At 36.5% G+C, this 27,220-nt stretch overlaps 3 protein-coding genes across 3 annotated transcripts; 1 reads left to right on the plus strand and 2 right to left on the minus strand.

Annotated features, from left to right (window-relative positions):
* Positions 1-501: 501 nt before the first annotated feature.
* Positions 502-5,766, minus strand: LOC145769653 (uncharacterized). Its single transcript, XM_082581321.1, has 4 exons — positions 5,617-5,766; positions 3,632-3,787; positions 2,747-3,127; positions 502-1,094 (listed from the first exon to the last, which is right to left on the minus strand). The coding sequence occupies exons 1-4, from the start codon at positions 5,722-5,724 to the stop codon at positions 1,044-1,046; spliced, it is 696 nt and encodes a 231-aa protein (XP_082437447.1). The 5' UTR covers positions 5,725-5,766; the 3' UTR covers positions 502-1,043.
* Positions 5,767-8,609: 2,843 nt separating this feature from the next.
* LOC145768457 (receptor expression-enhancing protein 5-like) lies at positions 8,610-17,014 on the minus strand. The gene is made up of 5 exons (XM_082579949.1): positions 16,728-17,014; positions 13,392-13,485; positions 11,264-11,402; positions 10,094-10,259; positions 8,610-9,895 (listed from the first exon to the last, which is right to left on the minus strand). The coding sequence occupies exons 1-5, from the start codon at positions 16,897-16,899 to the stop codon at positions 9,657-9,659; spliced, it is 810 nt and encodes a 269-aa protein (XP_082436075.1). The 5' UTR covers positions 16,900-17,014; the 3' UTR covers positions 8,610-9,656.
* Positions 17,015-21,975: 4,961 nt separating this feature from the next.
* Positions 21,976-22,976, plus strand: LOC145769362 (uncharacterized). Its single transcript, XM_082580976.1, has one exon. The coding sequence runs from the start codon at positions 22,078-22,080 to the stop codon at positions 22,651-22,653; it is 576 nt and encodes a 191-aa protein (XP_082437102.1). The 5' UTR covers positions 21,976-22,077; the 3' UTR covers positions 22,654-22,976.
* The last annotated feature ends 4,244 nt before the right edge of the window (positions 22,977-27,220 follow it).

Consider the following 27,220-nt stretch of genomic DNA (forward strand, 5'->3'; position numbering starts at 1 on the left):
TGAGTTTGAGATATAGCAATGTATTCTAGTCATTCGTAAAATGGTTGCTTGAAAGTTAGTCGCATATTTAACTGTTTGCTTAGTGCTTGCCAGCTGGACGAAAGTTCCGTCTTTATCTAAGTAGTTTGTATCGTACTGACAAGTTTTTAGTGGTGTACGGTGTTGCATCCCAATTTCGACAGCCAGGTGGCTAATTTTACAGAAATACAATTTTGAATAGACGTTTTCAAAGGAGTGTTTCTTTCGGTCATTACATACAGACGAACGGATCCGGGAATGTTATGTTACAATTTTCCCACGAAGAGATTATGGTTTACCGCTGTGACCACACCTGTCAGAAGATACTTCATTTTCTTGAACATGTTTCATTGATGGTCGAAGGGTTGTAGCCTACCTGATTAATTGCGACAGCCAAAAACTGAAAGCAACTGAGAAGAATAATTGTAGCCTACTTCATCGCGATTTACCACAAAAAGCTCATTTGTTTTCATTAGGAAAAGTAACATGGAGTAATATTGAATATAGGTACACTGTTACACATCATAACAAAAACCAATGAATTACAGTTTAAGAAAATTAAAACACATTGGAAAAAACTAGAAAAGTGGGTTGGTAACTTTACCAGAAAAAGATCCTTTTCAGGCTTATAAATGGTCCCAACAAGATATAGATGGACATAACATAATATTTGCAGCATAATATTGTCGGTGAATGATGAATACATTTGAAATTAAGATGCGTAGCCTATGGTTACATTTGTTTGTTTTTTGTAAGTAACTACCAGCTATTTTGGTTTTGTTGTCGAATCGATGGCTATTTACATTCATATTACAATACACCTTAATTCAATGTGCAGCAAACCTAAGAAATTGAAAAAGAAAAAAAGCAATAGAATTGTAACAACACAGGGTAGCCTAGATATTACATAAAAATATAAATGTGTTTAATGCAGAATGCAAACAAACCCAATACTAAATTTCTCTAAATTTTATCAGCCCATAAATGTTTACAAAACAAAAGTTCTGAAATAGCAAATGTTTCTTCTATTTTTCTTTTGTGTTGTCAGTTTCATTCGATTGGCTTTGCTGCTGAACCTACATAAAATGACATGCAAATAAATGAGAAATTAACATCTCTGAATTTTTATTGCATAAAAAACTTAAACACAAAACAATTTAAGTAATTATATGCAAGAAAAAGACAGACCGCCAGTTAGACAACCTAAATAACCAGTCACTCTCTTGACATACGGTACATCTGGCAACCAAACCGCCAACCAAATTATCCAAAATTTGTAGCTTATTAATTCATAAACAATGCTCCCAGACGCTGTTTTAGGTTAGAAGTCAACTTCTACAAACTTACAACTGCAACTGTTATTAAATAGACTAGTTTTTTCTTTCTCAAAATTATCCCTATAAAACCACAAATAGCCTACTTGAAAAATTTATGATTTGTTAAATGTTTGTACAGTTGAAAGTGTCTATCTAGAGCCTAGCTTCACCACTGCAAATATTTTTTATAAACTTATGAAGTAGCCCAACTCTACAGTAGTTGGAAGTTCAAACGACATTTGGGCGCTGCCCGGCTTTAAAACTTCTGCCGGTACCAGCTGACCTTTGTGCGTTTGCGAAAACTAAGCCCGTCTCCCTGGCCCGTTCCGCCATTTTAAATTTTGCGGACGAGTCGCACAAAATTTTCGATCCACACTTTCCTTCCACAGGTACCTAGACTCCCCAGCCTGGCCTCCACGACCTAAGCTGGTGGACTTCCCTTCCGGGTGCATCGCCACCCCATAATCACGCCGCTCCCCGCCTCCGCGGGACGTGGCAGGCCGGTTCTTTAAAGTCTCTGACCTGGCTATGGTTATTGTGTTCTTCTCGCCGTGTCAATTATTTTGTGCTCGTGCGTTGTTGATCAAAATAAAACAGTTCATCATCATATTAGCTAAACATCATCAACAACTTGAAAGTCGGCTGCATAGCCGAGTGGTGAGAGCCCTGGAACGGCAGTCGAAAGGTCGCCGGTTCGACACCGCTCAAGAGCATGCGGCTATGTCTTTGCCTTTGGCAGGACACCTAAAAGACATGCCAGAAGGTGGACATGAAAATTGGCTTCCTTGCCTTCCCGTCCACTTAATCTAAATCTTCAACCACCGAGTGTAAGCCTGGATACGACAAACAAAAAACAACTTGAAAGATCATGAAACCCGAAATGACTTAATAAAAGGCTAGCCATAAAATCTCAGTTTTGAACTGTTGTTTGTCCTCGCAATTTCAAAACCAAACTATTTACGTTCACATGAAAACTATGGAGCTAGTATCCTTGGTCCAACGACATTTTTGTAACTATTTATTAGTTAAAATTGTCCAGTGTTTGCAACATGGGGGTCTTACTCGCAGTTGGTTCTCTGGTGGAAACTACTTGATGAGATTGCAAGCACCAGTTTGTCAAAAAGCGAACATTACGTGTGTGTTAATGATATAATTTAGTGTTGTAGGCTACACACAAGGTTTGGTTTTCTAAATATGGTTTGGATGGGCGCAAGTTATGCATCTGCTGAATGAAGTAAAAAAACAACTACCATCGTAAAACAGTACCGGTACAATACACACTAATCAAAAACAATTACCGGTACCGGTAGTTTATTTTGAATTTAGGCTTTTTGCATATTCAGTTTAAGCTATTAGCCTACTCCACTTGTCCAAAAAATTAAATAATCCATTTTAGTTTTGATTTAGGCTACCTGAACGTTTTCATTCGGTGTGTCTGATGTCATCCAAGAACTAGAATAAGTCCCATAAGGTCCTCTGCTCCCAGTCGCTCCTGTTTTTTCATCTCCTGCATAGAACTGGTACGTTGGAGCAAATGGCTGTCGGGCAGCATCGTACCAATTTTGAGGTCCTGGAAATCTTTCGTATTGCCAACCATGGTGATATGCACTAAATGGATCAGGAAAAACTAGTCCGGGATCTGTCATGTGTCTAGGAGTATGCCAAGATGGTTGCCTCGGTTGGTATTGCCAGTTCCTATGCCTAGGACTTTGATTCGGATTTCTCAAAAACGGTTCAAAAGGTTCTCCGGGTTGATTAAATTTTGCCGAAGAAGGATCTTGTTTTTCATTTTTCTGGTCAAAATAATTAAAAAATTAACCATGCTTCAGTGGTAGGCCAACTTGCAATGAAGCAGCCTTAGCAATAGTTATCACAAATTTGTTTGTGCTATTTAATAGTAGCCAAGGCCTGGTATAAGGTAACTTAAATGACCCAAAGCAAAGCAGTCCAGTTGGCAACAAAATAACTCAATGTTGCAAAGAGAAATCGGATCACAACCGACTCAAGAGCAACTCGATACCTCTGACCTCGACCGTACTAACAGCTTGGATGTCTGTGAGCAGGTGACAAGGAAAGGCCTCTAGTAGATCCAATAGGCTAAGCCTCGTCAACCAAGCTAGGCAATTTTTAATAGGCTAATTTAATCAAAACATTGGTCTATAGGCCAGAAATTCTCAAAGTGCGTCGTTTTGAAACTGCAATGAAGTTACACGGTTGCATTTGCTTTCCGTCAATTTTGTTTCAGGGAAGGATTGGAAAGTTAAAGTTGTAAAATAGATAATAAAAAACAACTTCACCTTGATGGTAATGTTGAAAAGATCACCAGCCGATCTTGTCTGGGCTAAGCCATCAATTAATTCTTCATCTGTACTAAATTCAATCAGATCACCTTCTTCATCTTTCCAAAACACTTTAAAGTTGTCATCTTTAATGCTCGGAAACACCGCAATGATCTGACCATGCAAAGTACATAGAGCGTAACTGCAGTAGCTTGGCTAAATGCCTACTGCAACGATAGAGCTTAATTTGTGAAGGTTGTAGCCTAGGCTAGGTAAAAAGCATGTTAGCCCACATAGCGGTTTCAACCAAATATAGCTATAGTGGTTGTTTTTGTAACTATTCATTAGTTAAAATTGTCCAGTGTTTGTAAAATCACATAATGTAGACTAAGCTTAAGTCTAAAAAATATCTTTATATGAATTAATAAAAGTAGCCTAATATAGTCCAGTAGGCTAACCCATAAGGGCTTTAGCCAGAGTAAATTAAATAAAGAAAAAAAAGCTAAATATATGCTCAACATCTGACTGAAAAAAGGGGATGGGAGAAATTTTACTTTTGAGACAGCCAGCAGTAAACAAAGCAAAAAAATAAGAACGCCTAGTTCAGCAGAAGGTTAGTCTTTTCGTACCGTAGTCTAAGTTTATAAGTGCATTAAGCTTATTTATAATTCAAACTGTCCAAAAAATTCAAAGTTGTTAACGACATAGGCGCATTTAGCTATTGGCGAATAAATCAATTTGGCAGTTATTTTCCGATTGAATATTGATGATGTTTTAAATCAGGGGTGTGCAACGTGCAGCCCGCCGGCCAAATGCGGCCCGCATAGATGTGCCAATTTTGAATTGTGTGCGATCCGCGAAACGTGTTTATAATTTAGTTTAGTCTGGTACTTGCGAACAATTCATTATAGAGTGGATTGTTATAGATTTCGCACCTTCTGTTAACCATTTTAGAAATCTGCACCGGCCACCACTAATTCATCGTGTTTAATTATTTGGAACGTTAAAAATATATGGTCACATAAAAGGCTTTATGAACAAATTACGACTTTGGAAAGCTCACATACAACCTACAGGCAGGAAATCTTTTCCACTTTTCAACTTTGAGAGACTATGGAATGCATCCTGAGAAGAAAACTAAATTTGAAAAATTGTTGTATGAATTTTTGGCTCGTTTCAAGGACTTCAAATTTCATGAATATTTGTTTGGTATATTCTCGTCGCCATTCGACACAGACATTGACAAAGCACCAGCTGATATCCAACTTGAACTGATTGATTTTCAAGAGAAAACGGATTTGCAAGCAAAGTATTTAGAAATGAATCTTGGCGATTTTCACCGAAAACATCTCAACCAAGATGACTTTGCACATTTAAAAAAATCCATTGCTTTAAAAATGGCTCTTTTTGGCTCAACGTATTTGTGCAAACAATTTTTTTTCTAAAATGGGCGTCATGAAATCTCCCTATCGATCGGTTCTGACAGACGAACACTTGGAAAATGGACTTCGAATTGCGAGCACTTCCATTAAAGTAAATTTGGAAAAAGCCGTCGGGAAAAGAAGCCAGCTGCAAACTTCTCACTGAACTCGTTTAAAGACGGTGAAACAATAAATTTGAATAGCAGTTTTCTTCAGAAACTTATGCGTCTTAACTTGTTATTTCTGCAAGAAGATAACCCCTAATAATGCCATAAGAATAACATTAATAACAAAAAAAACTACTTTTTTGTGCCTGCTGCAACTACTAGAAATCATATGTTAAATAAACGTGCGGCCCGCGGTTGCACCCAGTTATTTATATGTGGCCCTCTTGTAATAAAGGTTGCACACCCCTGTTTTAAATAGTCATGTAGCTGGCAACCGAGCCTACGCCTAGCCCACATAGCCTACGCCTAATAAAATGTTAAAGTGTTTTTTTTTTGTAGACTAAGTCCATATAACTTAGCTAATATCTATATTTCTAACATAGTTTAAGTAACTTTCGTTAGTTTAACGTCGAACCTTGCTTTTGAGGTAATCAAAATTTGCAGCAACGTTTTGATCCACTTTAAATCGTCGAATTTCTTCTTCAATGTTTCCCACCAAACGAGCTTTACAGTGCAATGACATCTTTTATAGAAACTGTCTCAGACAAGTGTAGGCTAGCCTGTGCTATATTCTTACAATGGGCCATGCAAGATCAAGGAGAATGTTTATCCTATATTGAGTCAACTACAATGCAGTAGTCCTGACAACGTGAAAGGAAATTATCTTCCGAAATAAGTAGGCTACGTATACAGTGGCGTACGCAGTGGGGGCCATGTCCTCTCCCCACCGTTTAAAAATGTTGATTAATTTTAGCGTTGTTGTAGGGGAAGGGAAGGTAATTTGATACGGAAGGTAATTTGATACACCCCCTCTACAGAAATGTACAAAAAATATTGGTCAAAAATATTGTCATTAGGTGGAAGATCTGTGAAAATAATGCCTACAAAAATTGCACCATGCAGCTAACTCGTGCTTTTATGGCATAAAATTGTGAAAGTGTGTTTTTTGAGTATTTTCGTAAAAATTTTAACTCATGATTATTTTCGTCTGGAAAGTTAAAGAAAAGTTCCTGAAAGATGAAACCAAACTCATTTGACAGTTCATTGATAAGGCTTCAAGGGCATGTCACGTTTTTTCTGCAATGTGCATCCAAGCATACAAAAATCAGTATTTTATAACTTTTTTTGAAAAAGGTAAATTGATACATGTGGAGAAGGTAAATTGATACAGTATATTACATTCTTTTTTGTGACTGTAATAAATGTTGACATTGATCTACTTGATTTAAATAAGTTATTCTTTATTAATAAGACCTGCTACTTTGGGAAACAACTATTATATAGGCTTTCGTAGGCCTACACGCTATCTGCTGTCAAAATATGAGAACAGCGCAAAGCACCCCCCTTGAATATGAACTCCAGCCAATGATCCTTCCCATGATCATTCCGCTGCAGAAACTTCGCCGCACACATGGGCCTCAACAGTCATCTTTGCACCCAATCACGCCAACCACATATTAAATTTTCATTTATTGCTTTGCTGTCAAAGGGGATTTCTGTATTAGTTTTACTGTATCAAATTACCTTCCGGGTGTATCAATTTACCTTCCGTGGAAGGTAATTTGATACATTTGAGTGACGTTTTTAAAATTTCAATTAAAAAAAAAGTAACAAAAATAAAAAAGTGAAAATGTTTTTAAAAAGTGTGTAAGGGATCAGACTTTCATTTCAGCTTAAAATCAATAGTTTGTGTCAGATAATTTTCAGTTAACAGGCAAAAATGTTAAAAGTGTATCAAATTACCTTCCCTCCCCCTATAGTGCAAACATGTTATTGTTCAAGAATGGTCTTGCAAATACACCACAACGACCGAAACTGTTCAGGTTTCCGAGGCCAAGAAAGAAACCTTGGTTAGTGGGCCCACATCTCTGTTTAGGGGGGCCCATCCATATCCATATTTTATTAGTGCAGAATTTTTCGTAGTTTTTAAATGAAAGATGTGACAATACTCCTACAAAAACTCGACATTTCATAGCTGGAATGCATCCATCGGTTTTGTAGGCTTTTGCTGATTATCGTTTGGAATTACTATTTTAGATCAGCGAAACCAGTAAATCTATGTTATTTTGTTGGAGTTTCCAAAAGGAATAATAGCCTACTATGTCTATGCTCTCGCTTTCTTGGACGGTTGATAGCCTACCATTAGACTTGTCCAAAATTAAATGCTCGAGAAACGACGAAGATATTCAATAATGGCACCCAAAAGTGTTGACAGAGATTATCCAGTGTAGGCTATGCATTCGAGATGATGTTTTTAATGTAAAAACTTTTTAGGAAGGGGGAGGCTTGCATATAGATAGAAGGAAACTCCACGTTGCTAAAGTCTTTGTAACTACCTTGTTAAAGTAGGCTGCTGTGCGTTCAACCCAGCGTCTTATTTTTTTCCAACACAAGCACTGCATAGCCTAAGCCTATTCTTTTTCTTCGTTTTTAGTTTTTGCAACTTATTTCAAGAGTGATACAATTACGGTACATGTTTTAGAGACGGCCGTTTTTAATACCAAATTATCCTCTAAAAACGGCCCTGTAAATTCGTTTACCGGTAGTTATTTTAGTTAAACTCCATAGACACTTTGCATTGTTATGCCGTCAAAGATGGTGTCCCAACAGATTGTGGAGGCAGTCTGATTCGAATTCACAACCTATTGTTTGAAAAATACATTATAGGTACCGTACCTTTCTTAAAAAGTAGAGGCCCACTTGTGAATTTCGGAGGGAAGGAGACGAGATGGTACTCACACTGCCTTGTAGGGTAAGCCTTCTTTTTCACTATGTATATATTTAGAGTGCGACAATTTGGTGCCGTAATAAATTACAATCGATATTTAAACTTTAATAAAGAGGTTTTATTTATGCTTTACTCTAAGGACATTGCCTGCTAATCGAACTATTACAGTTTTTAGGCTACTCATCCGTGTTTTAGGTCTAATATCATGCTTTTTATATTTACATGTCTAATAATTCAATCCAAAAGTAGCCTACAGTGACATAAGCAAAGACCGTGAGAGTTTATATTTCAACAACAGATAGCCTCGGCTACCTTAAACTTTGGTCAAACCACACTGAAGAGTAGCATTAGGCTACTCTTGATAAAAAAAAGTCAAATTATTTCAAACGAAACTTCCCTCTCCCAGTAAGAAACCTTGCGTACCCAGCTGAACGCAAGTGCTGCTAAAATAGCGTGTTCTTTCAAGTTTTAAAACGTTTACTCAATTCCATTTCTGTATCTTAGCTTCTGCTTTTAATAGCATACCTGTAGGCACACAAACGCTTTATTATGTAGGCTGAGTTCAGTTAAGAGCCTAACCTAAAAAAACCAAACAAGCTTAATGTGCAAAGTCGTACAGTTGTGATTACCTGTACTTTTCTGTGATGCTGAAAGATGCAGCCTGCTTACTGAGCCTGAAGATTTGCTTTGTCTTCAAAACTGTAATAGTTCAAAAGGGCGGTACCGGTATACAACGCATAATGATACAAACCAACATGACAATCGGATTGTTTGTAGATGCTCTGGGAACATGCTCTCTATTTACTTGGGCAAATATTAACTCTTCAAGGTCACTGGAAAAAGTTACCACTTATGGCAAAGCAATGTTGCCTGCAAGTGACAATCATTACCAAGAGTTAAGTTCGCCGGCTCTCTTTCATTGGGGCGTTCATTTGACAAATTCCAGTTGGCACAGCTTGGTCTGAAATTTTGCAGAAAATAGGGGGTCGCCTTTCTCACAATTACGCCCTTTACAAAGTTTATAATTACAAAAATCTTTATTAGTGAAATTTGAACAAAGCTTTTCAAGTAAAACTTTACGCCAAACAAAATTTCAGTTCAACTAATTGTATCATCAAAGCAAATGGGCAAACAAAAATGACGTCACATGCAATAATAATTGAGATGTTAATAAGCTATAATGACACTTTAAACTAAACACAGTGAGATGAAACTGCAAAGTCCTACCTTCTCTGAAAGAACGATTTCCAACGAGTGACGTAACTTACCACGTCATTTAATCACAGACAGAAAAACTCAAAATTGTTTTAGCAAACGGTAGAGACCTTTACAATATCACGTGCATAGCAATAAATTTGACAAAAAATATTACAGAACCAGTATTGCTTGAATAACTGCACAAAGGTGTAGCAATAATTGGCAACAAAGCTTGAGCCATTAAGATTGCGTTACTTAATATTTAACATCAGTTTCTGAGGTTATGCATTTTATGCAATGCATTGAAAAGTTCTTATTTCTCATGAAACCAAAGGAGAAAACTTTATTTAAACACTAATCAAGCAGAGTTGACAACTATTCAAAATTACTTTTGCAATTTTGCGCAAATTCAACATTAAAAAGCGTCAAACTGACAAAAATTGACAAAATTATTCGAATAGGGCATGAAACTTACACATAATACAAAGCACTGACAACGAGCATAGCTTTTCTGTAGGTATCATATAAATTTAGTCATCTTTCTTAGATACGCTGGAAGGAGAAGCTGATACATGACCACTGCTTTCTTTGCTTTTTATAGAAGATTTCGATTTAGAATGGTCTTTTTTTAAGCTGTGAGTCGACTGAGGAACCTCTGCAGCCTCTTCTTCTGGTTGGTCGGTGTGAACGGCAGGGGGGTCGTTGTGTCTCAAGGTCATCATTGACAAGGCCACTTTCTCCATTGCACCGGCTGTAGAGCTCTTGGCAGCTACAACGTCGACACATAGATGTCATTGAGAAAGATCAAGGTTTAAAATGTTCACGATAAAAATAGGCTAAGTATCGCTTTAAAAGCATAATAACGGAAAAGACAAACTTACTCTTAAAAAACAAGGGTAGAAGGATACTAGAGAATGATTTAGAACCAATACAAATTAAGAATAAGTCTTTGTTAACCAGGAATTACCTTCAGAGGCAGTTGACAATATGTCTTTAGCTCCAGCGTTTACACGATTGAAAACTCTGTCAATTTCCGATTCGTGAGAAAGGATGAAGCGTCTGATAAAGTTTTTGTATAGAAATGCGGAGCCGTTCCATGAAACAGGGGACATGCACCACAGCAAGAAGAGGCACTGAAAAAGCGATTGTTGGAATTCTATTTGGCTGTTGAAATGTCGTACATAAATATCTAGTATGCGAAACTGCTAAGTTTTCAAAAAGGATTTCTCAGTCCGAGGACAAGTTTTTCCACAATCATAATCAGTCATACGTGACCTTTAAGAAGTTGTTGGAAACGTCATAAAAGGGGTAAAAGAAACGCATTTACGACAAAATTGTCGGCTGCGTTGCCGAGTGGTGAGAACGTCTGCGCGACGTTCGAAAGGATATGGGTTCGACACCGCTCCAGAGCACGCGGCTGTATCTCGGCAAACACACTTAATAGTCACAGTCAGTGGTCACAGAGCAGCTGACTCGAAGCCTACTATGTCCCTTTGCTGCTTCCTGAGTGTTGTATCGCATCTGTGATCGCAGTGTACTGTATGCTGTCGCAATGGGCGCCAATAAAAACATTATTATTATGTCATAATTGTATAAACATTAAACAATAAGCGGTGGATCAGATCACGCAGCCAGTATTTGCCTTCGCAAAAAGGGTTTCCTTTCTGGTACCTTAATCGTCATATCCATTTATGTTTGAGCGGGTTATGTAATAAAATCGACCATTTAATCGAATTCAAAGTTGAATAACGAAGCTAAAGAACACTCTTCATTTCAGCTCATTCAAAGCTGATTGACAGAAACAAAGTCACCACTTTATTTTAAAAGAATGCACACGACCGCAGCTAATAAATTGCTTAATGCATAAAAAGTTATTGGTTTTCCACACTAGCTTGACACATAAAGGTTTCAATAGAACGTTTGTTGCACATTGCAATGCACGGAATGGCCCGTTTCGGTGAGTCCGATTCGGTGAGTCCAATTCGGTGAGTCCGATTCCCTATTCGGTGATTTTTTGAATTTCTTTTTTAAATTATCGGGTACCGTAGCCTAATTATCATTGCCGTTTTAGGGTTAGGAGTTAGGAACTCACCGAATCGAACTCACCGAATGGTAGCAGACCCTACAATGCACTTGCCTTTCCAAGTAAGTAAAAAGGAAACCAGGACATGGTAAGGTCGGCAAAGAATTCAACAACACTGAAAAAAGCAAACACGACCCAGTACATGAGCCATTCGGTATCATCGTCTTTGCATGGAGTTTCTATTGCTTTTACCCTATATTGATACAAAATTGTTATAAATAACTATGATTTTTATGAACAACATTAACTTTGGAACAACGTAAGAAGAGAATAAAAAGTGTATCACCTGTTACCCTTAAGCGAAAAATATAAGATATGAGCCTATGAGATTGAGGTAAATCAGGTAATATGAAGCAAGTATACGACGAGAGATGAAAAAATGCAATATGACTAAGATTCCATACAAACGAATGATTTATGCAAATAACTGATGCAATTAATCTACATACAGAAACCCTGACACAGCGATAAGTCGTCAGGTTGTTAGTGGCAGCAGCACACATTAAATCAGGGGTTTTCAACCTGGGGGTCGAGAGCCGTTTTTCGGTGGGTTATGAAACGCCTGAAAACCCAGAATGTCGTTTTCATTTCTTTCTTGCCAGTGAACATTAAAAACTGTGTATTTTTGTAAGCGATCATTCCTCTATCTGAGGTTATTCTATTAGTTAAACTGTCAGAGGTTGCAAAGGCTTTAAGAATAGAAAAGCATTCAATGTTTTTCGCCAAGTTCTCGTACGTTGCTTTGTGGAAACGAAAGTTAACCGGCAACCACTCTATGCTCTATGGCAGGGGTGCCCAAACTGTGGTACGCGAAGGTTTTTCAGATGGTACGCGGGTGGCTTCCCTTTTTTTCGCAAAAATGTGGATTCACAACTTTATATTTTGTTTATTTGATTTTGTTTAGAAAAAAAATCCCTAAGCCTATTCTTTCTTATTGTTACGTAACTATTCTTGTTGATTCGAATCATTACGATCTTCAAAATACAGGTCATGTCAGTTTTCAACAAGAAGCACAGTTGCTTTGGAAAGTCGTGCAACGCTGTGGGACAGTGGGCGTTAATTATGTCAAATGATTGCTCTTGATAGATATCATCTACTGTTTTATAGCTTAAGCTACAAAAAGCGTGGAATAATGCAAGTTGTATCATGTTACTTCATGTTAGACGTCTTTAACCAGTTGTAAGCTAAAAATAGATCAGAATAAAATGTTCAAGAACAGTTACAAGGAATGTTCTCCAATAAACTTGTGGCTCAGTATGGCTTCTTCATATTCAACGCTAGCTTCCCATGCTCTTCCACAGCTTCTGATTTTCCCTTCCACGTGGGAATGCGAGCAGGGATTTTCAGTCATGATGAACATCAAGTCAAAAAATCGAAACCGACTAGGTGGGCCCGGAAATGACTTTCGATGCGCTGTTAGCAAATTTACACCGGCACCGACTAATTGGTGGACAGTAAACAAAAGCCTCATTTAATTTAGTTGTGGTGCTTTAGTGTTATTTTAGTACGCTAATATTATTCTTCTGAATAAAATATGATTCGATCAAACTAGTTGGTGTACTAGAAGTGGTACGCTTAGCAGTACAGAGCGACCAAGTGGTACGACATCGTAAAAAGGTTGGGAACCCCTGCTCTATGGCAAAAAGCAAGGTTACCGTATTTGGAATTCTCTCTATGTCAAATATGAATTTGTCAGTATGGCTTCCAATGGCATGAAAAAACTCAGTGTGTAAGCTATTTCGTTTAAAAGTTTTTTTAGCAACAGTTCCACGCATTGAAAAGCTTGTTAAAAAATGCAGAAATAACCATCTCACTGAAGCTGATTTCAATAAACCGATAAAAGACTGTAATAAATTTAACCGATGAAAATGCGAAACTGTAGCTTATTCTCATTATTTTTTCTCCTACAATGTAGCCAAGTTTGATAAGAAATGGAAAATAATTGGAGGAAATGTAAAAAAGTCGTAAAGACATCGTGAAAAGACGTTTTAGGTTACAGAAGTTTGGAATAGAACAGCAAAACGAGAAAATACTGGTTGTCGTCGTGAATCAAATTCGGTTAAATTTTGCATTAAATATGCTTTGTTTTCAATATGTTTATGGGAGGCTACGTTGATTGCTTTGAGTGGGTCGCGGTGCAAAATAGGTTGAAAACCACTGTATCAAATAAACTGCTACTTACGATTTAATGGCAGGCAAAATAAAACCAACCAAATTGCATGTTATGGTCATGAAATACTCTTGAACAAGATAAAGTGATGTAAATCCAACCAAACCTATGAATGAAAATTAACAGCAGCACATGCATCAGCAAATGACAAGAATGCGCAAAAATTAGATCAAGCAATTATGTGCAATTGTGCATGCAAACTTATCATTGAATTGCGTGCATGAAGCTAATTTGAATGGTACAAAATGATGCGACTTGCAAATGTGGTGAAACTGGTAATTATGCAGTTAAAGTTTCGCGATTTTACTCCAGAACAAGATGGAATTAAAGGTCTACGCAAGCAAAACCTTTTCGTACGGTACTTTTGTTTTACTTTATAACTGAGAACAATACTCAAAAAGGAATTTTCTCACACTTGACATTGTTCAAAAATCAGAATGGACAGATCGCACTGTTAGTACTTAATAAGTTGGTTAAACCATGCAAGTGTAATAAACTACTAATTTTTCAACAGCAAAAAAATAGTAGCAAGAGCAAAAAAGCAGCATGCCACCAAATAGAATCAAGCTCAAGCGGTCTGTTGACAAATTAGTTTAATGCAGTTTTGCTCCTATTGATTTAAATGTGTAGATATCAGTGTTTCCACCTCAGTGGCTCAACTGATGGCTCCCGGAAAAGAATTAAAGCACATGTGATGAAACACGACACACGCGACAAATTTGTCATATCAATAATTACCCCAAACCACACAACTATTTATATATACACTTACGAAATGTAAGCCGGATAAACAAACCCTATAAGATTGCACAACAGATGTGCACCGTAGCCGTACCCATACATAAGATACATGCTCAAAAACGCAGCCATTCCTGTAGAAATTCAAACAAACCACATTGAAATGGTGATTTTAAACTAATTTTCTTCCTGGCAACAGACATACAGCATGCGTTCAATCCATATTGAGCGGCAATTACTACATTCAATATGAAAAGTAAAACATTTCTTGATGCCTTGGTGTCACTACAGTAAATGTACTTAACAGAACACAGGCATATAAACTTAACTCTTCAGAATTAAAAAAAATCACGACTCTATGTTGCAAACTTCAAAAATATGTTGTATGTATATATTGTATATTGTTACAACTGCTATGGCAAACAATTCTCACTATTAAAAAGGTAAGTTTGTATCCAGAGCACACCCCAAAAACCGCCTCATGCAAGCACCACTAAAAACTATTCCACAATAAGTATATATGTGGAATGGTTTTACGTGGCATATGTGTGGTTTGGCTATTGGCTACATTAGGGAGGAGCAGGGTTGTCGGTATTTTACCCGACCCAAAAAAACCCGGGTGGGTTTTTTTGAAAAAAAGTTTTTTTGAAAAAACCCACTTAAAAAAACCCAAAAAAACCCATAAAAAACCCAAAACATCATATTTGTCCAGTTTTTATTAGAAAATTAAAAAAATGAACAAAAACACTACAAGGCACTTAAAACAAACTTTAAATTAGGACTTAAGGATGTGATTGTGAAGTAAATTTCCAAGAATAAACTAAAAACGCAGTGGGTATTGTACAGTACACAAAAATCAAGTAATGCCACTTTGTGTATACTACATTAAAACTCATTTATGCAAGAAGGCCTTATAATTAAACTGGTGAAAGTACTAGGCCTACTCTACTGTAGTCTGTATATATGATGTGAAATGCAATTTAGGAGGCTATTTACCAATTACAGATTCATGATTTTAACGCATGGCTGTTTCAGAGCATTTGCCTAAATGGCCATTGGCCACGCAATCGCTCAATTGCTCATCCATTACTATATATAATATATATATAAATGATAAAAAATATTTAAACATGATGGCATAAATGCTTCTTGCCTTCAAATCTAAAGCAAATGATGCAATAATGTGATTTCTACCACGGTAGCATCAACTAGGTATAGAAATCAGTGGATGATGCAACATCCAACTTGATCTTGAAATGAATGGATGATGCAACATTCAAGCAACAACAACCCTAGTGCATTATTTTATTGAGTTATGCAAGCATGTACTGTGAGTGAAAGCAGTGAAAGGCACTTCATTCGTAAAAAGTAGTTTTGAGGTGAAATAAGCATAAATCTACCTTTTTTTGCATCTTTTTTAAAAAAAAAACAATAAAACCCAAAAAAACCCGGGTTTTTTAAAAAAACCCGGGCGGGTTGGGCTTTTTTAAAAAAACCCGGGTTTTTCTCAACCCTGGGGAGGAGAGACTTTATTTAGAGACCATATTTTTCAAAATGTATACCTTTCATACGGAGTATAATATATACATTCTACTCTTTGCCAACCTGTTTGCACCTACTTCTACAAGCACAACTAATCCGTTTACATCCAAAAACTATAAAACATCCAAAACCTGATGTAAACTGTTAATTCCATCTTTTTTCTGAAGAAAAACTTGTCAAACGAATTTCAATAAGGGAAAAATTTGTTCTGTTAATTTTTTAGTTTGCACAAATTGCTTCACATGCAAATTCAATTCTTACTGAATAGGCTGCTTAGTGCTTACTACACTCAGTGAGCAAGAAATTTAGGAAAGCTTAATATTTCTCATGTCCCATACTGTATACAATATCAAGATTCTGGTACACCTGTGTACTGTGTAGTCCTGTATTGCAAAACATTTTTTAACTGAAGAATATTATAATTGTAATGCATCTATACAACTAAAATTGACAATAAAATAAGAAATTACTGTAATTTCAAAGCTTATAAAATGGTAAAACTTATTATCCTCTAAGACTGATACATTGCAACAATGCACCCCAACAAAACTACAATAAACAACTATCATCTTGGTTCATAATTTATGATATGGTTCAAGTGACTTCAACTTGAGTTATACAAGTATAACAAGATTCGTGTACTACCATGCCTGAATAATGCATGACCAGAATGACTTCTTGCCAAATGACATAGTGGTAATAGTATTATAACTTCAACTGGAATAATGCAAGACTTGTCATTTTTATGTTTGTGGCTATAACCATTGGTAATTTTTTGTGTTTGACAAAGAGTTTGCACTGTTCAGAAGTATTGCTCATTTTGCAATTAACCAAACCTCACTCTCTAACTTGCACTGGATTTCTATGAACCATTCTGTTTTATAAACCTGATTAATGTTTCAACCTGTTTTCAATGAATGACTTTTGTAGAATCTTTTAAATATCACGTTGTTGGGATTGAAGCAATCATGTCCTTGAGTGATTCAAGTACGGTGGCATACGGATCACGTCATTTAGATTGAAGCCATTTGAACTACAGCATAAAAACTTGTTTTGCTGTTATCTCACCATAAAAAAAATTCCATTTATGGACCAACACCAGCTCTATAAGGCCCAACTTGTTCAAGAAGTTGTAAAGGAATGGTGGCAAGAAATCTCCAGGTTGCCTCTCAGATGGTGGAGGTGGTACTGGCAGAGATACTTCTTCAGTATCAGGCATCTTACTAGCAGATCCTTTCATTTTTCTACAAATCTGTTTTCCTAATTTCTTTAATCTGAACTAAGCAGTTAGTGTCCCTAATGCTACGATGTATTACAACTATACACAAAACTCTGAAATAGATTAAGAACTGACATTTTATATCTTTTCTATAAACAAAATCTGTTGATTGTATATGATACTACATTAAAATTTGAAATCCCAAATTAAATCCTATCCAATGTCAAGTGAAACCATCGGTAATCATATAATACCGTACCACCTGAACTTAAAAATAATAAATCACATAGTTGTATCAGGATTTGCTTTAGATGAAAATTTCCAAAAAAATTTACTAAAGGTCAGGAAATTCTGTTGTATGCTGAAATTAGGGCTAAGGTAGAATTTTAAAAGTTTTGCCTAACAACAGTATCCCCTCTAACACAAGCGGATGTAACCTCATGCATGCAAGACATCACCATGCAAACATTCAATCTACTCTAAGCTGAATTTCATTACAGTGAATAAACACATCAAAAATGATCACACCTTACTGCAGTCAGAGTTTGCATTGTGACATAAGAGATAATGAAGATAAAAAGAAATATAATTTCTTTACTTTGTATGAAAATATAGGAATCGTTAATCCTAAGACATGCTCTGGACGATGACTGACAATGCACTGTGTTGTGTGACAGAGCCATAGACTCCTCAAGTAAAGGACTGGAGTGTTGCGATCTCGGGGTTTGAAACTTGAGTCTGAATAATTAACTTGAGTCCTGGCTAAAATGACTTCTAGAGAAGCTAGAAACACAATCTTGGATTCCATATTAGGGTTTTTGAGGATGGCGAGTTCAATAGTGTTACTTTGAAAACCATCTGAGGTCTTTTTTAAGGTTAAAATATTATATTTTAAGGTCAAAGTACAGAATTTTGGTCATTTTTGCCCAATTTTGCGTCTAAATCGTAAAGCAAAACTGTTTGAAAGAAGTCTATGATGAAATATGCTATTACATAAACATCATATGTATTTCTCAACACTATGGCTATTATCTAAAGGAGTCAATGATTACAATATAATACATAAATTGACAATACATAACAAGATGACACCATAATAGACAATGTCTATCACTAGTTGGAAAGCTTTTCTTGCCTCCTGAGGCATCCCAAAGACTTTTCTTTGTCACTTACATTAAGGACATCTTTCAATATAATGTTAGCTAAAGTAGTAGCCTACAAGCAGCATTATTACTAGCTAAAGGTGCATCTACAAAGGAGAACAACTCAGCAAAATGAAACCGGCAACGTATTTCAGTCTTCTCATGCAAATTACAGCTATCATTTCAGTAAATTGTTACATCACAAAAGCTTGGAACCGCAATGTTTTGCAAGGGCATATAAAATCACCAAAATATTTCGCAAAATAAATAAACAGAACTTCAAAGAACTTACGCAGTGTAGAGAAAATATCTTACACAATAGATGCAGTAGGTGCAGAATATCATATTTCGTCACAGACTTCTTTCAAACAGTTTTACTTTACAATTTAGACGCAAAAATGGGCAAAATTCTGTAATTTGACATTAAAATATAATATTTTGACCTTGAAAATGACCTCAGATGGTGTTGAAAGTAACACTATTGAACTCGCCATCCTCAAAAACCCTAATATGGAATCCAAGATTGTGTTTCTAGCTTCTCTAGAAGTCATTTTAGCCAGGACTCAAGTTACAAACCCCGAGCATGGGAGGTTCCAGTCCTTTACTTAAGGAGTCTATGGACAGAGCACTAATCGAATTTCCCAAGTTTAATGAGAATTGTAAACAAATGTAGGATAACAACTTTGGTAAAGAAAAAAAGTATTTTTGTTGAACTATGCGCAGATGAAACCAAGCAAAGATATAATATTTAACATAATACAATATTAAGAAATTGGATTGTATCACACAGTTGTAATCAACCATTGCAACCAAGTTAACGCATACACAAACACATCCCAACAATATGCCCATTCACGCTAAACCTTAAGCAAATCATTCTCAAACTGACTGATGTCGATGACCTAGACTAAAACTTCTTCCTGTTTACTTCTCAAAGTTCTCATTTCCCGGATGTAGAAGTAGGACGGGGTCTGGCAAAGCATATCCTCAGTCTCCACTCAGCACAGTCCAAACTGAACTTAAAATATCAGTTACCTATGTAATATAATAACTTAATAAGGTGTATGTTGATGTCTGATAACTTAACGCTCAACAGCACACGTTCCTGGATTGCACCATTGAAACAAGTTTGTGTCTAAAGATGGGTTTCCTTCACATAGAATTTCTTTCTTCATCCTATATTTACTCACTGCACAACTACTTTAACATTACATGTTATGAAACCTGTAAATTTTTAGCATACACAATTAAATTGTAGTTTGGTGATTTTTGCATACATTTTAGCATGATAAAAGCGTTGTATTTACTAACATCTGTCCGATAGGCACATGATGCAAGAGAATGATGATTTAAGTTTGGATAAGTTTTAAGTTTGGTAGGCATTTGCACAAGCAAAACATATAAACTGCCAAAAGGTTGGATTTTCAATCATGCCCTGGCCAGCCTGCCGCAGCTGGTGGAGATCCCTATACAAGGTTGAAAAAATTAAATTTGGCCATCTTCGGATAACAATGGGCAAATATCATCATCATTTTGTAGCAAAAATATCTACAAAATGTATAACATATACATTTAGTAATCTCACCAATAGCTAAGTATCGCTTTTTGATGTTTGTTTGCTTCTCGATCTTGTCCATCCAATTCTTGATTAACTTATTTTCGTCCAGAACTCTGTCAACTTTTTCTAACATTTCATTCAAAGAAGACATGGTACCACATAAACAACCAAGTTATTATCATACAACTGCCTGAAATAATAAAATAAATGCTCACTTTTATAAAGATTATGTGGGCACAGAATTTGAAATAACACATTTTAATATAAACAAATTAAATGTTTGTCTTATAGGGAATATATATAATATAGTTCATGTATGTATTTTCAAAGTCTATTATTTTCAAGGACCTATGAAAATCATATTTGTTAACTTAAACAAATACTCTTTTTTTAGTAGAATGATATTTTCATATTCTTAAGCGTGCAATAATTTAGTGGTATTGTGTGTTATTAAAATTCCAAAATGCGTCCAAATACTACTGTCATTCCGGCGAAATAATTCTGCACGATCCACCTAATAACGATTTGTAAAAAACGCGCGGTAAATAATGCGATGACAGTAACAACATGCGAACCCTGATAAAAGCAATTTTATCATCGAAGACATTTGTAACGTGTCATAACTGGTCATACTAGGCCAAACAGTCTTGTCTCGAACAAAAACCTCTACAAAATATGCAAAAGTGAACCATTATCTTGCAAGATTTCCACCATGAGATGGAACATGTTTGGACACATTCTGAGACTTCACCAGGACTCACCTTCCCAGAAAGCCCTTGAATTTGCAATAATTGGCAGCAAAAAGTACCAAGGCCGAACCGGACGTCACCGTACCAACTTATTACAATCAGAAAAGCTGGCCTGCGATCCCTGCTCAGCATACCATATCTCCATTGATTGCAAAACATCGCAAGGGACAAAACAGAATGGAGATCCTATCAACCTTGTTGAAAGACTGATTGAAGCCAGCAGATGCCAAACGATTTGGCTACACTGGCGGCGGAGAGTTACAATAATATACTTATTACTTATTTTTATGCCGCTTGAAAGTCAGGATGCCACTTTTTATCTTTTAAAAAATGAAGTTTTTCTAAAGGCATAATTTAAAAACTGAAAAACAAGTTACATAGCCCAGTTAGCAATAAAACTTACATAAATTTTAATAACATTACCGGTATTGATAAATATACTGATAAATTTTTTTCTGTCAAAATATGTTCAATTGCATATATTTCAAATTTGTGAAGGGTTGCAACTATGTTGATGGCTGCAAATGGACCCTAGTTAAACCTCCACATCAACATTTGTCACTGGAAACTCTCACACCAGGGTGTTAAAAAAATAATTTGAATTTGGTACTTTAACAAAAGCTCAAAATTGCCAAGTAGCGTCATTCGTTTGTCCTTGCTAGCAGGGGTTTGCCAGTTTTTACAGCCCTTTCACCGTGCTTTATTGTTGTAGGGGTTGATTCTATCCAGGTTAATTGTACTAATGTCTTCTCTCACAAGCACCAAGATTCATTAATTGCAACAATATTTTTTTATAAGTTGTCTCTAAAAGCAAAAATTCAGATTGCTTGCAAATGTATGAAAATTTTCCAGACTAAAAAGGTCAAGATTCTAAAAGCATTCTAAGCTAAACTGTACTTTCAGAACACACACGATCAATGCTTCAGCCTCACACTAATCACTGTTCTAAATACACTAATCCTGAACTCAATATTTCAAGTTCCCTAACATGAATTTTTGAACTATCAGTAGCATTAGAAGCTAGCCTCATTTTTATCTTATTTTAGTACAAATTTGTCAGATGATTTATAAATTTTCATTGTTCTAAATCTAATACTGTGAATTTGTCAGGTAGACCTAGCCTAAAAAAGTCTGAACTACCACACTGCTATAAAATACCGTACTTAAATTAAAATAAATTTAGTAGGCTACAAATTTGATAGATTAACTTATTTCAATGCAAAGTGAACAAACATTCCTGCCATAACGACCTGGCCCACAATGCATTTTGCACAAGTCCTGATTTCTTTTCAAAGCAACAACTGAACTGTTCCCTTCAATGGCAAAGACCACATGAACCATTGTTGGAATTTATTGCTTGCTGTAATTAATTTTCCATCCGAACCCGAATTAGCTTATCAGAAAGTCACAAGACGGTTGACACTTGACAGTTTACTTTTCTTGCCATAAATGACCAACTTTTCTTTCAAAATTGAGAGTCTTGGCGTCACAAACGAATTTTCCGCGCCCTTTTTATTGGGCTTGTGTGATTGCAAATCTAGCAACATGATGACTCAATAGTGTTACTTATCATTGTTTGTGTGAAGTCACAATACACGGTCAAGAATCAGCAAGATTTGAAAGAAAATTGTTTTCAAACTATCGAACGCTTTGAGATTGAGACACTGCAACCTGGCAACTTTCAAGCCGTTAGAGCAGAACAGGTGACTCAAAGTGCAGTGAAGTGCGACCTACCAAACTATTAATTGTGATGGGAAATATGTTTTATTACCCTCTGGAAGCAGAAGCTATTTCGTACCACAGAAGACAAGATTACAATGCTTTGGGCGACCGAAAATCCGATGTGATAAAGGAAGAAAATGAAATCGATCAACTTCACAGGTCCTACTGTGCTGATATCTTTTCTCAAAGAAAATTAATTAGTGAAAAACGCTTGCTTTTGACAAACGTTTCGGATGAGGCGTATTCTAAGCGGTTTCCTCAGTGGGAGGCAGAGGATATTGGAGATTTCAAAGTGCAATTTGAAATCTTTGACTTGAACTGTGACGGATTAATTGACTTCAAAGAAATGAATTTGGTGTTAGATCAATTTGGTGAGACTAGCAGTGAAGAAGAAAGGCACAAATACTTTGAAGAAATCGACTTAGATAACTCAAATACGTTAGACTTTGAAGAATTTCTGCTTGTGATGAGCTGGTTACAGCAAGGAGGAAGTTCCAACAAAGCTGGTGGAAATATAGGAAGCATCGTCACCCGTGGAGCTCAACAAGTTAAACAGATGAGAAGGATGTCTGTCTACAAGCAACTTACCAATGGACTGTTTTGACTTTGTAGCGTGATGACTAATAAAAGAACAAGTGAGTCTAGAGCTCAGCAACATAACCTCTGCAGTGCAATTCCAACAACCGGTAAAAAGCTTTCACCTCACCAAAATATAGGCCGATTCAGACACATAGGCTACCTCGGCGACCTGCATAGCCTACCTACACAGGCCATGCCAATTCGCAGTCTACAAGCTGCAAATTTGACGGTAGTGCAATCTGCTACTCTTGATAGCTGTTAAAATCTTTAGTGTAAATTGATAGTTTAAGACTTAAGTGGTAAGTTATTTGACAAATGTATTTTTTGAGCGATTTCTGCAATGCAAGTATTGACTAGAATTAGCCTACTACAGCTGGAAATCCGAAGAGCATCTAATAGCCTAACAGGAAAAGATTTGGCATTGTTTTAACGTTAAATTAAAAGTTTTGATTTGAGATTCAATGATTAAGATTTAGTTTAGATTTTCTTTAAGATTTAGTTAGTTTAGATACAATTTAGATTTTCAAATTTAAAAAAGATATTAAGGCTAGCTTAAATAAAACACATTTGGCCAAGAGTTCAAAATTAGCCTACATCGACTTCTAGTCATTATTATAGTTTCGCACTTAGCAAGGCTTGTGTAGGATATGTCGCTATGAAATATAGGCTGCCTAACAGGACGTTTTCATTGTTTTAATATAGCCTAAGCAAGATTTATGGATTCTAAAGTACGGTAGTAAAAAGACAAGCTATAACCCAAGCTTAGCGATATGTTACTTGGGCTGTTCGAACCAACTCTCTTTGAGTGAAACAAAATAAAAACGCAAGTTTTTTTTTGTCAAAACAGGTGCTGCTCGACACTCATCCAGAATATTTTTGTTTCGAACAGCCCGAATGCTGGATTTGTAAGCTAATAGCCTAGCCTATAGATTTGTAAGCTAATAGGGGAAAGTGGTGTAACTTGGACCAGTGTGTAATTTGGACCAGTCCCCTAACTCAAAAAATAAAAATCGTTTTGTCAATATTTTTGAACAGCTTGAAAGAAAAAAAAATAATAGCCCGGATGTGAAAAACTCAGCTCATTAGGTTTGGAAACGTGGACGGGAGATTGGAATTTGTGGTTTTGGGTATGCTGATGTTATTTTGGGGAGTTGGTTGCTAAGCGCTGAGACGTTATTGGCATGACGTTTGAGTCTGATATGATGTTGGTATTATCTTTAACCTATGAGGAGATGTTGTGCTCAATTACAAGACTTGTAACCAAGTTTGGAAGTCATAGTTGGTAATTTTTAACAGTGCATGACAGTGTGTAATTTGGACCAGTCATCTCACCTATGCAGCATCGCGTCAGTTCAAAATTCCCAAAGCTGCAGTGTTAAGACATGTCAATAACAACCACCGTCATTCTGGCAGAATAGTTTTTCCGCTTTCCGCCTAAAAAAGTCATCCGTGAATAAGTGCGAGGCATAAAATGCGACCTGACATAGCTTCGAAAAACCTTAAATAAAACAATAACTCGCAACACGTGCCACTTAAATTTTACATGCATCGGATTCAGTATTAAATTACCTTTCCAGGGATGTGCACCAATAGGTGGGCATTTGGAAGGAACTCCCAGCAGAACGCTTCAAAGATGGAGGATATATTTACGATAAACATTAAAACAATACGATGTTTGCATAATGGACACCACTTCAAACATCTTCGAATAGAACTTTAATCCGCAACACGTGCCACTTAAATTTTGCATGCATCGGATTCAGTATTGAATTACCTTTTCAGGGATGTGCATCAATAGGTGGGCATTTGGAAGGAACTCCCAGCAGAACGCTCCAAAGATGGAGGATATATTTACGATAAACATTAAAATAATATGATTTTTGCATAATAGACACCACTTCAAACATCTTCGAATAGAACTATAATCCGCAACACGTGCCACTTAAATTTTGCATGCATCGGATTCAGTATTAAATTACCTTTCCAGGGATGTGCACCAATAGGTGGGCATTTGGAAGGAACTCCCAGCAGAACGCTCCAAAGATGGAGGATATATTTACGATAAACATTAAAATAATACGATTTTTGCATAATAGACACCACTTCAAACATCTCGAAATAAAACTTTAATCCGCAACACGTGCCACTTAAATTTTGCATGCATCGGATTCAGTATTAAATTACCTTTCCAGGGATGTGCACCAATAGGTGGGCATTTGGAAGGAACTCCCAGCAGAACGCTTCAAAGATGGAAGCGAAGCTGGAAGAGTGAAGAGTGAAGAGTGAAGCATTAGCTGGACCTCTTCGGATAATGCACGAAGCTGCCAGGAGAATTGCAAAGATTTCGTCAGAATCGAAGTTACCTTTGGATGAGGAGGAATACATTCAGTCGTTCAAGACCATGCTGATGGACGTTGTTCATAGCTGGTGCAATGGTTCCACGTTCGCTCAGATAGCTGAGATGACCGACACATACGAAGGCAGCATCATCAGGTGCATGAGAAGATTAGAAGAACTTCTACGAGAAATGTGCCACGCGGCGAAGGCGATTGGAAATACTCAACTGGAAAATAAATTCGCGGAAGGCATCTGCCTCATCAAGCGAGATATTATATTTGCTGCCAGTCTTTACCTCTGATGTCTACAGCGCCAGTTTTGTCGCTTTATTCGTCGAGCGAAGTTTAACATCAATACGCCCCGTTAGCTCTTCAAAGAAATATGTTATTATTCACCAATATAGCAATTGTGTTGATTAACCAACTTATTTCAAGAATTACTATTTTTGCACCAAACTTAACCCGCTGTTATGAATAGGATAGCCTACAGATCTACCGAAAAACTTCGCTCCAACTAATTCTCCATTGTCTAATTTAGTGGTTCTCAACCTGGGTGCCATTTACAACAGCCTACTCTGGGGTGCCGCGAGCTATTTCTCATATTCATTTTTATCTGTTTTCACATAATTAATTAGCTAGAATCATTGTTGCTGATAAGAATTTGGAAGCACGTTTGCTTTTGTTACATCATTAATCAAGGGCTTTAATAAAGGGCTTTTTTATGATATAAAAAATCAAAAGATATGACTTTATTTTTTGAGATACAGGGTGACCCAAAAAGATTCGTACCCATGTTTTATTCGATTTTTTCACATTTGGAACACATCTTGGAAAAGCCATAAATTGACTAAAAATTGACAGAAAAAGCTAAAACTCTGGTCAATGGTCTTTCATAAACTGAATAATGTGTGGTTGTAATTTGAAATAAATAGCTTTTCAATCAAAGTCACAATTGAAATTTTCATGGGTACGAATCTTTTTGGGTCACCCTGTATATGACAATATATGACTTTAATTTTTAAACATCAAGTTTATGCTAATTTTCATAATTAAGAATAACATATTCGAATTCGAATAACATATTCGAACAACGAACCCAAACTTTTACGTTATATCACTTCAAAATCTCAAGAAGAATTCAAATATCTAACTCTAATGCATCTAAGTACAATTTCATTTATTGGACCTATGCATATACAATGTTTGCGTCTGCAAAATTTATGTTTGGATATAGCATTGATTTCAAAAAGGAAAATCATCGCTCCACATATGCTAAAGTAGGAACAATTTTGCCATACAATGATGGAGAAATGTCTGGTCTACTCAGCTTTACAATGTTTTCTAAGCGTTTCTTGATGTTTTTTCTCCATTGCACAGAGTAGCCTAATGGTCTATGTTGAAGTGTCTAGCGAAGCTCAATGAACTTGAACCTCATCAGGTTCACACAGAAAGAAGTAAATAGCAATCAGCTAAGTCTTTGTCAATTACAGCGAAATTGCGAAAGCAGTCGTTGAATTCGCTAGCAGAAAAATCAATAAATGCTCGCCTATCACTCATTACAAAAGCGATTTTTTTTATCACTAAAGTTACTTTTTTTTAGTTGTACCAATTAATAAAAAAAGTGTAAAACCAAAATTTCATGGTTATGGGGTCAATATGCTTGTCCGCCCCGTTAGCTCAGTGGTTACGCGCCTGGCTCAAGATCATTCGGCGCAAGTTGAACTCTCGGGGTGTGCGCTTGAGAAATGCCTTTTTAGGACTGCTCTCCATTCAGCGGCACCTAGTGAATGGAATATTTCCCCGGCAACAACCCTGGCCTAAATTGTAAAAACTGCAAATGAGAGCGATGTGGAATCATTAGTAGAAAGTGCACTTGCATACAACCTCGCCAATATCAAGTTTAAAGGAAATCCTGACACAATTAATTGTCACGTATCTATGCTTGGTTGTCGTCATTGTTCAGTCAGATACACACCAGGCAGGTAGAATATGGCTACTGGCGATAGATCCTGCCTCAACAAAAAACCTAGCGACCGCATGAGGTTGCCTCAATGGCGCGGTAGGAAAACCTTGTATATCACACCGATAATAGTTCTATTCGAAGATGTTTAGAAAAGTGTCAATTATGCAAAAATCATATTATTTTAATGTTTATCGTAAATATATCCTCCATCTTTGAAGCGTTCTGCTGGGAGTTCCTTCCAAATGCCCACCTATTGGTGCACATCCCTGGAAAGGTAATTTAATACTGAATCC

The sequence above is a fragment of the Aplidium turbinatum genome, chromosome 4 (genome assembly GCF_918807975.1).
Source record: "Aplidium turbinatum chromosome 4, kaAplTurb1.1, whole genome shotgun sequence".
NCBI lineage: Eukaryota > Metazoa > Chordata > Ascidiacea > Aplousobranchia > Polyclinidae > Aplidium > Aplidium turbinatum.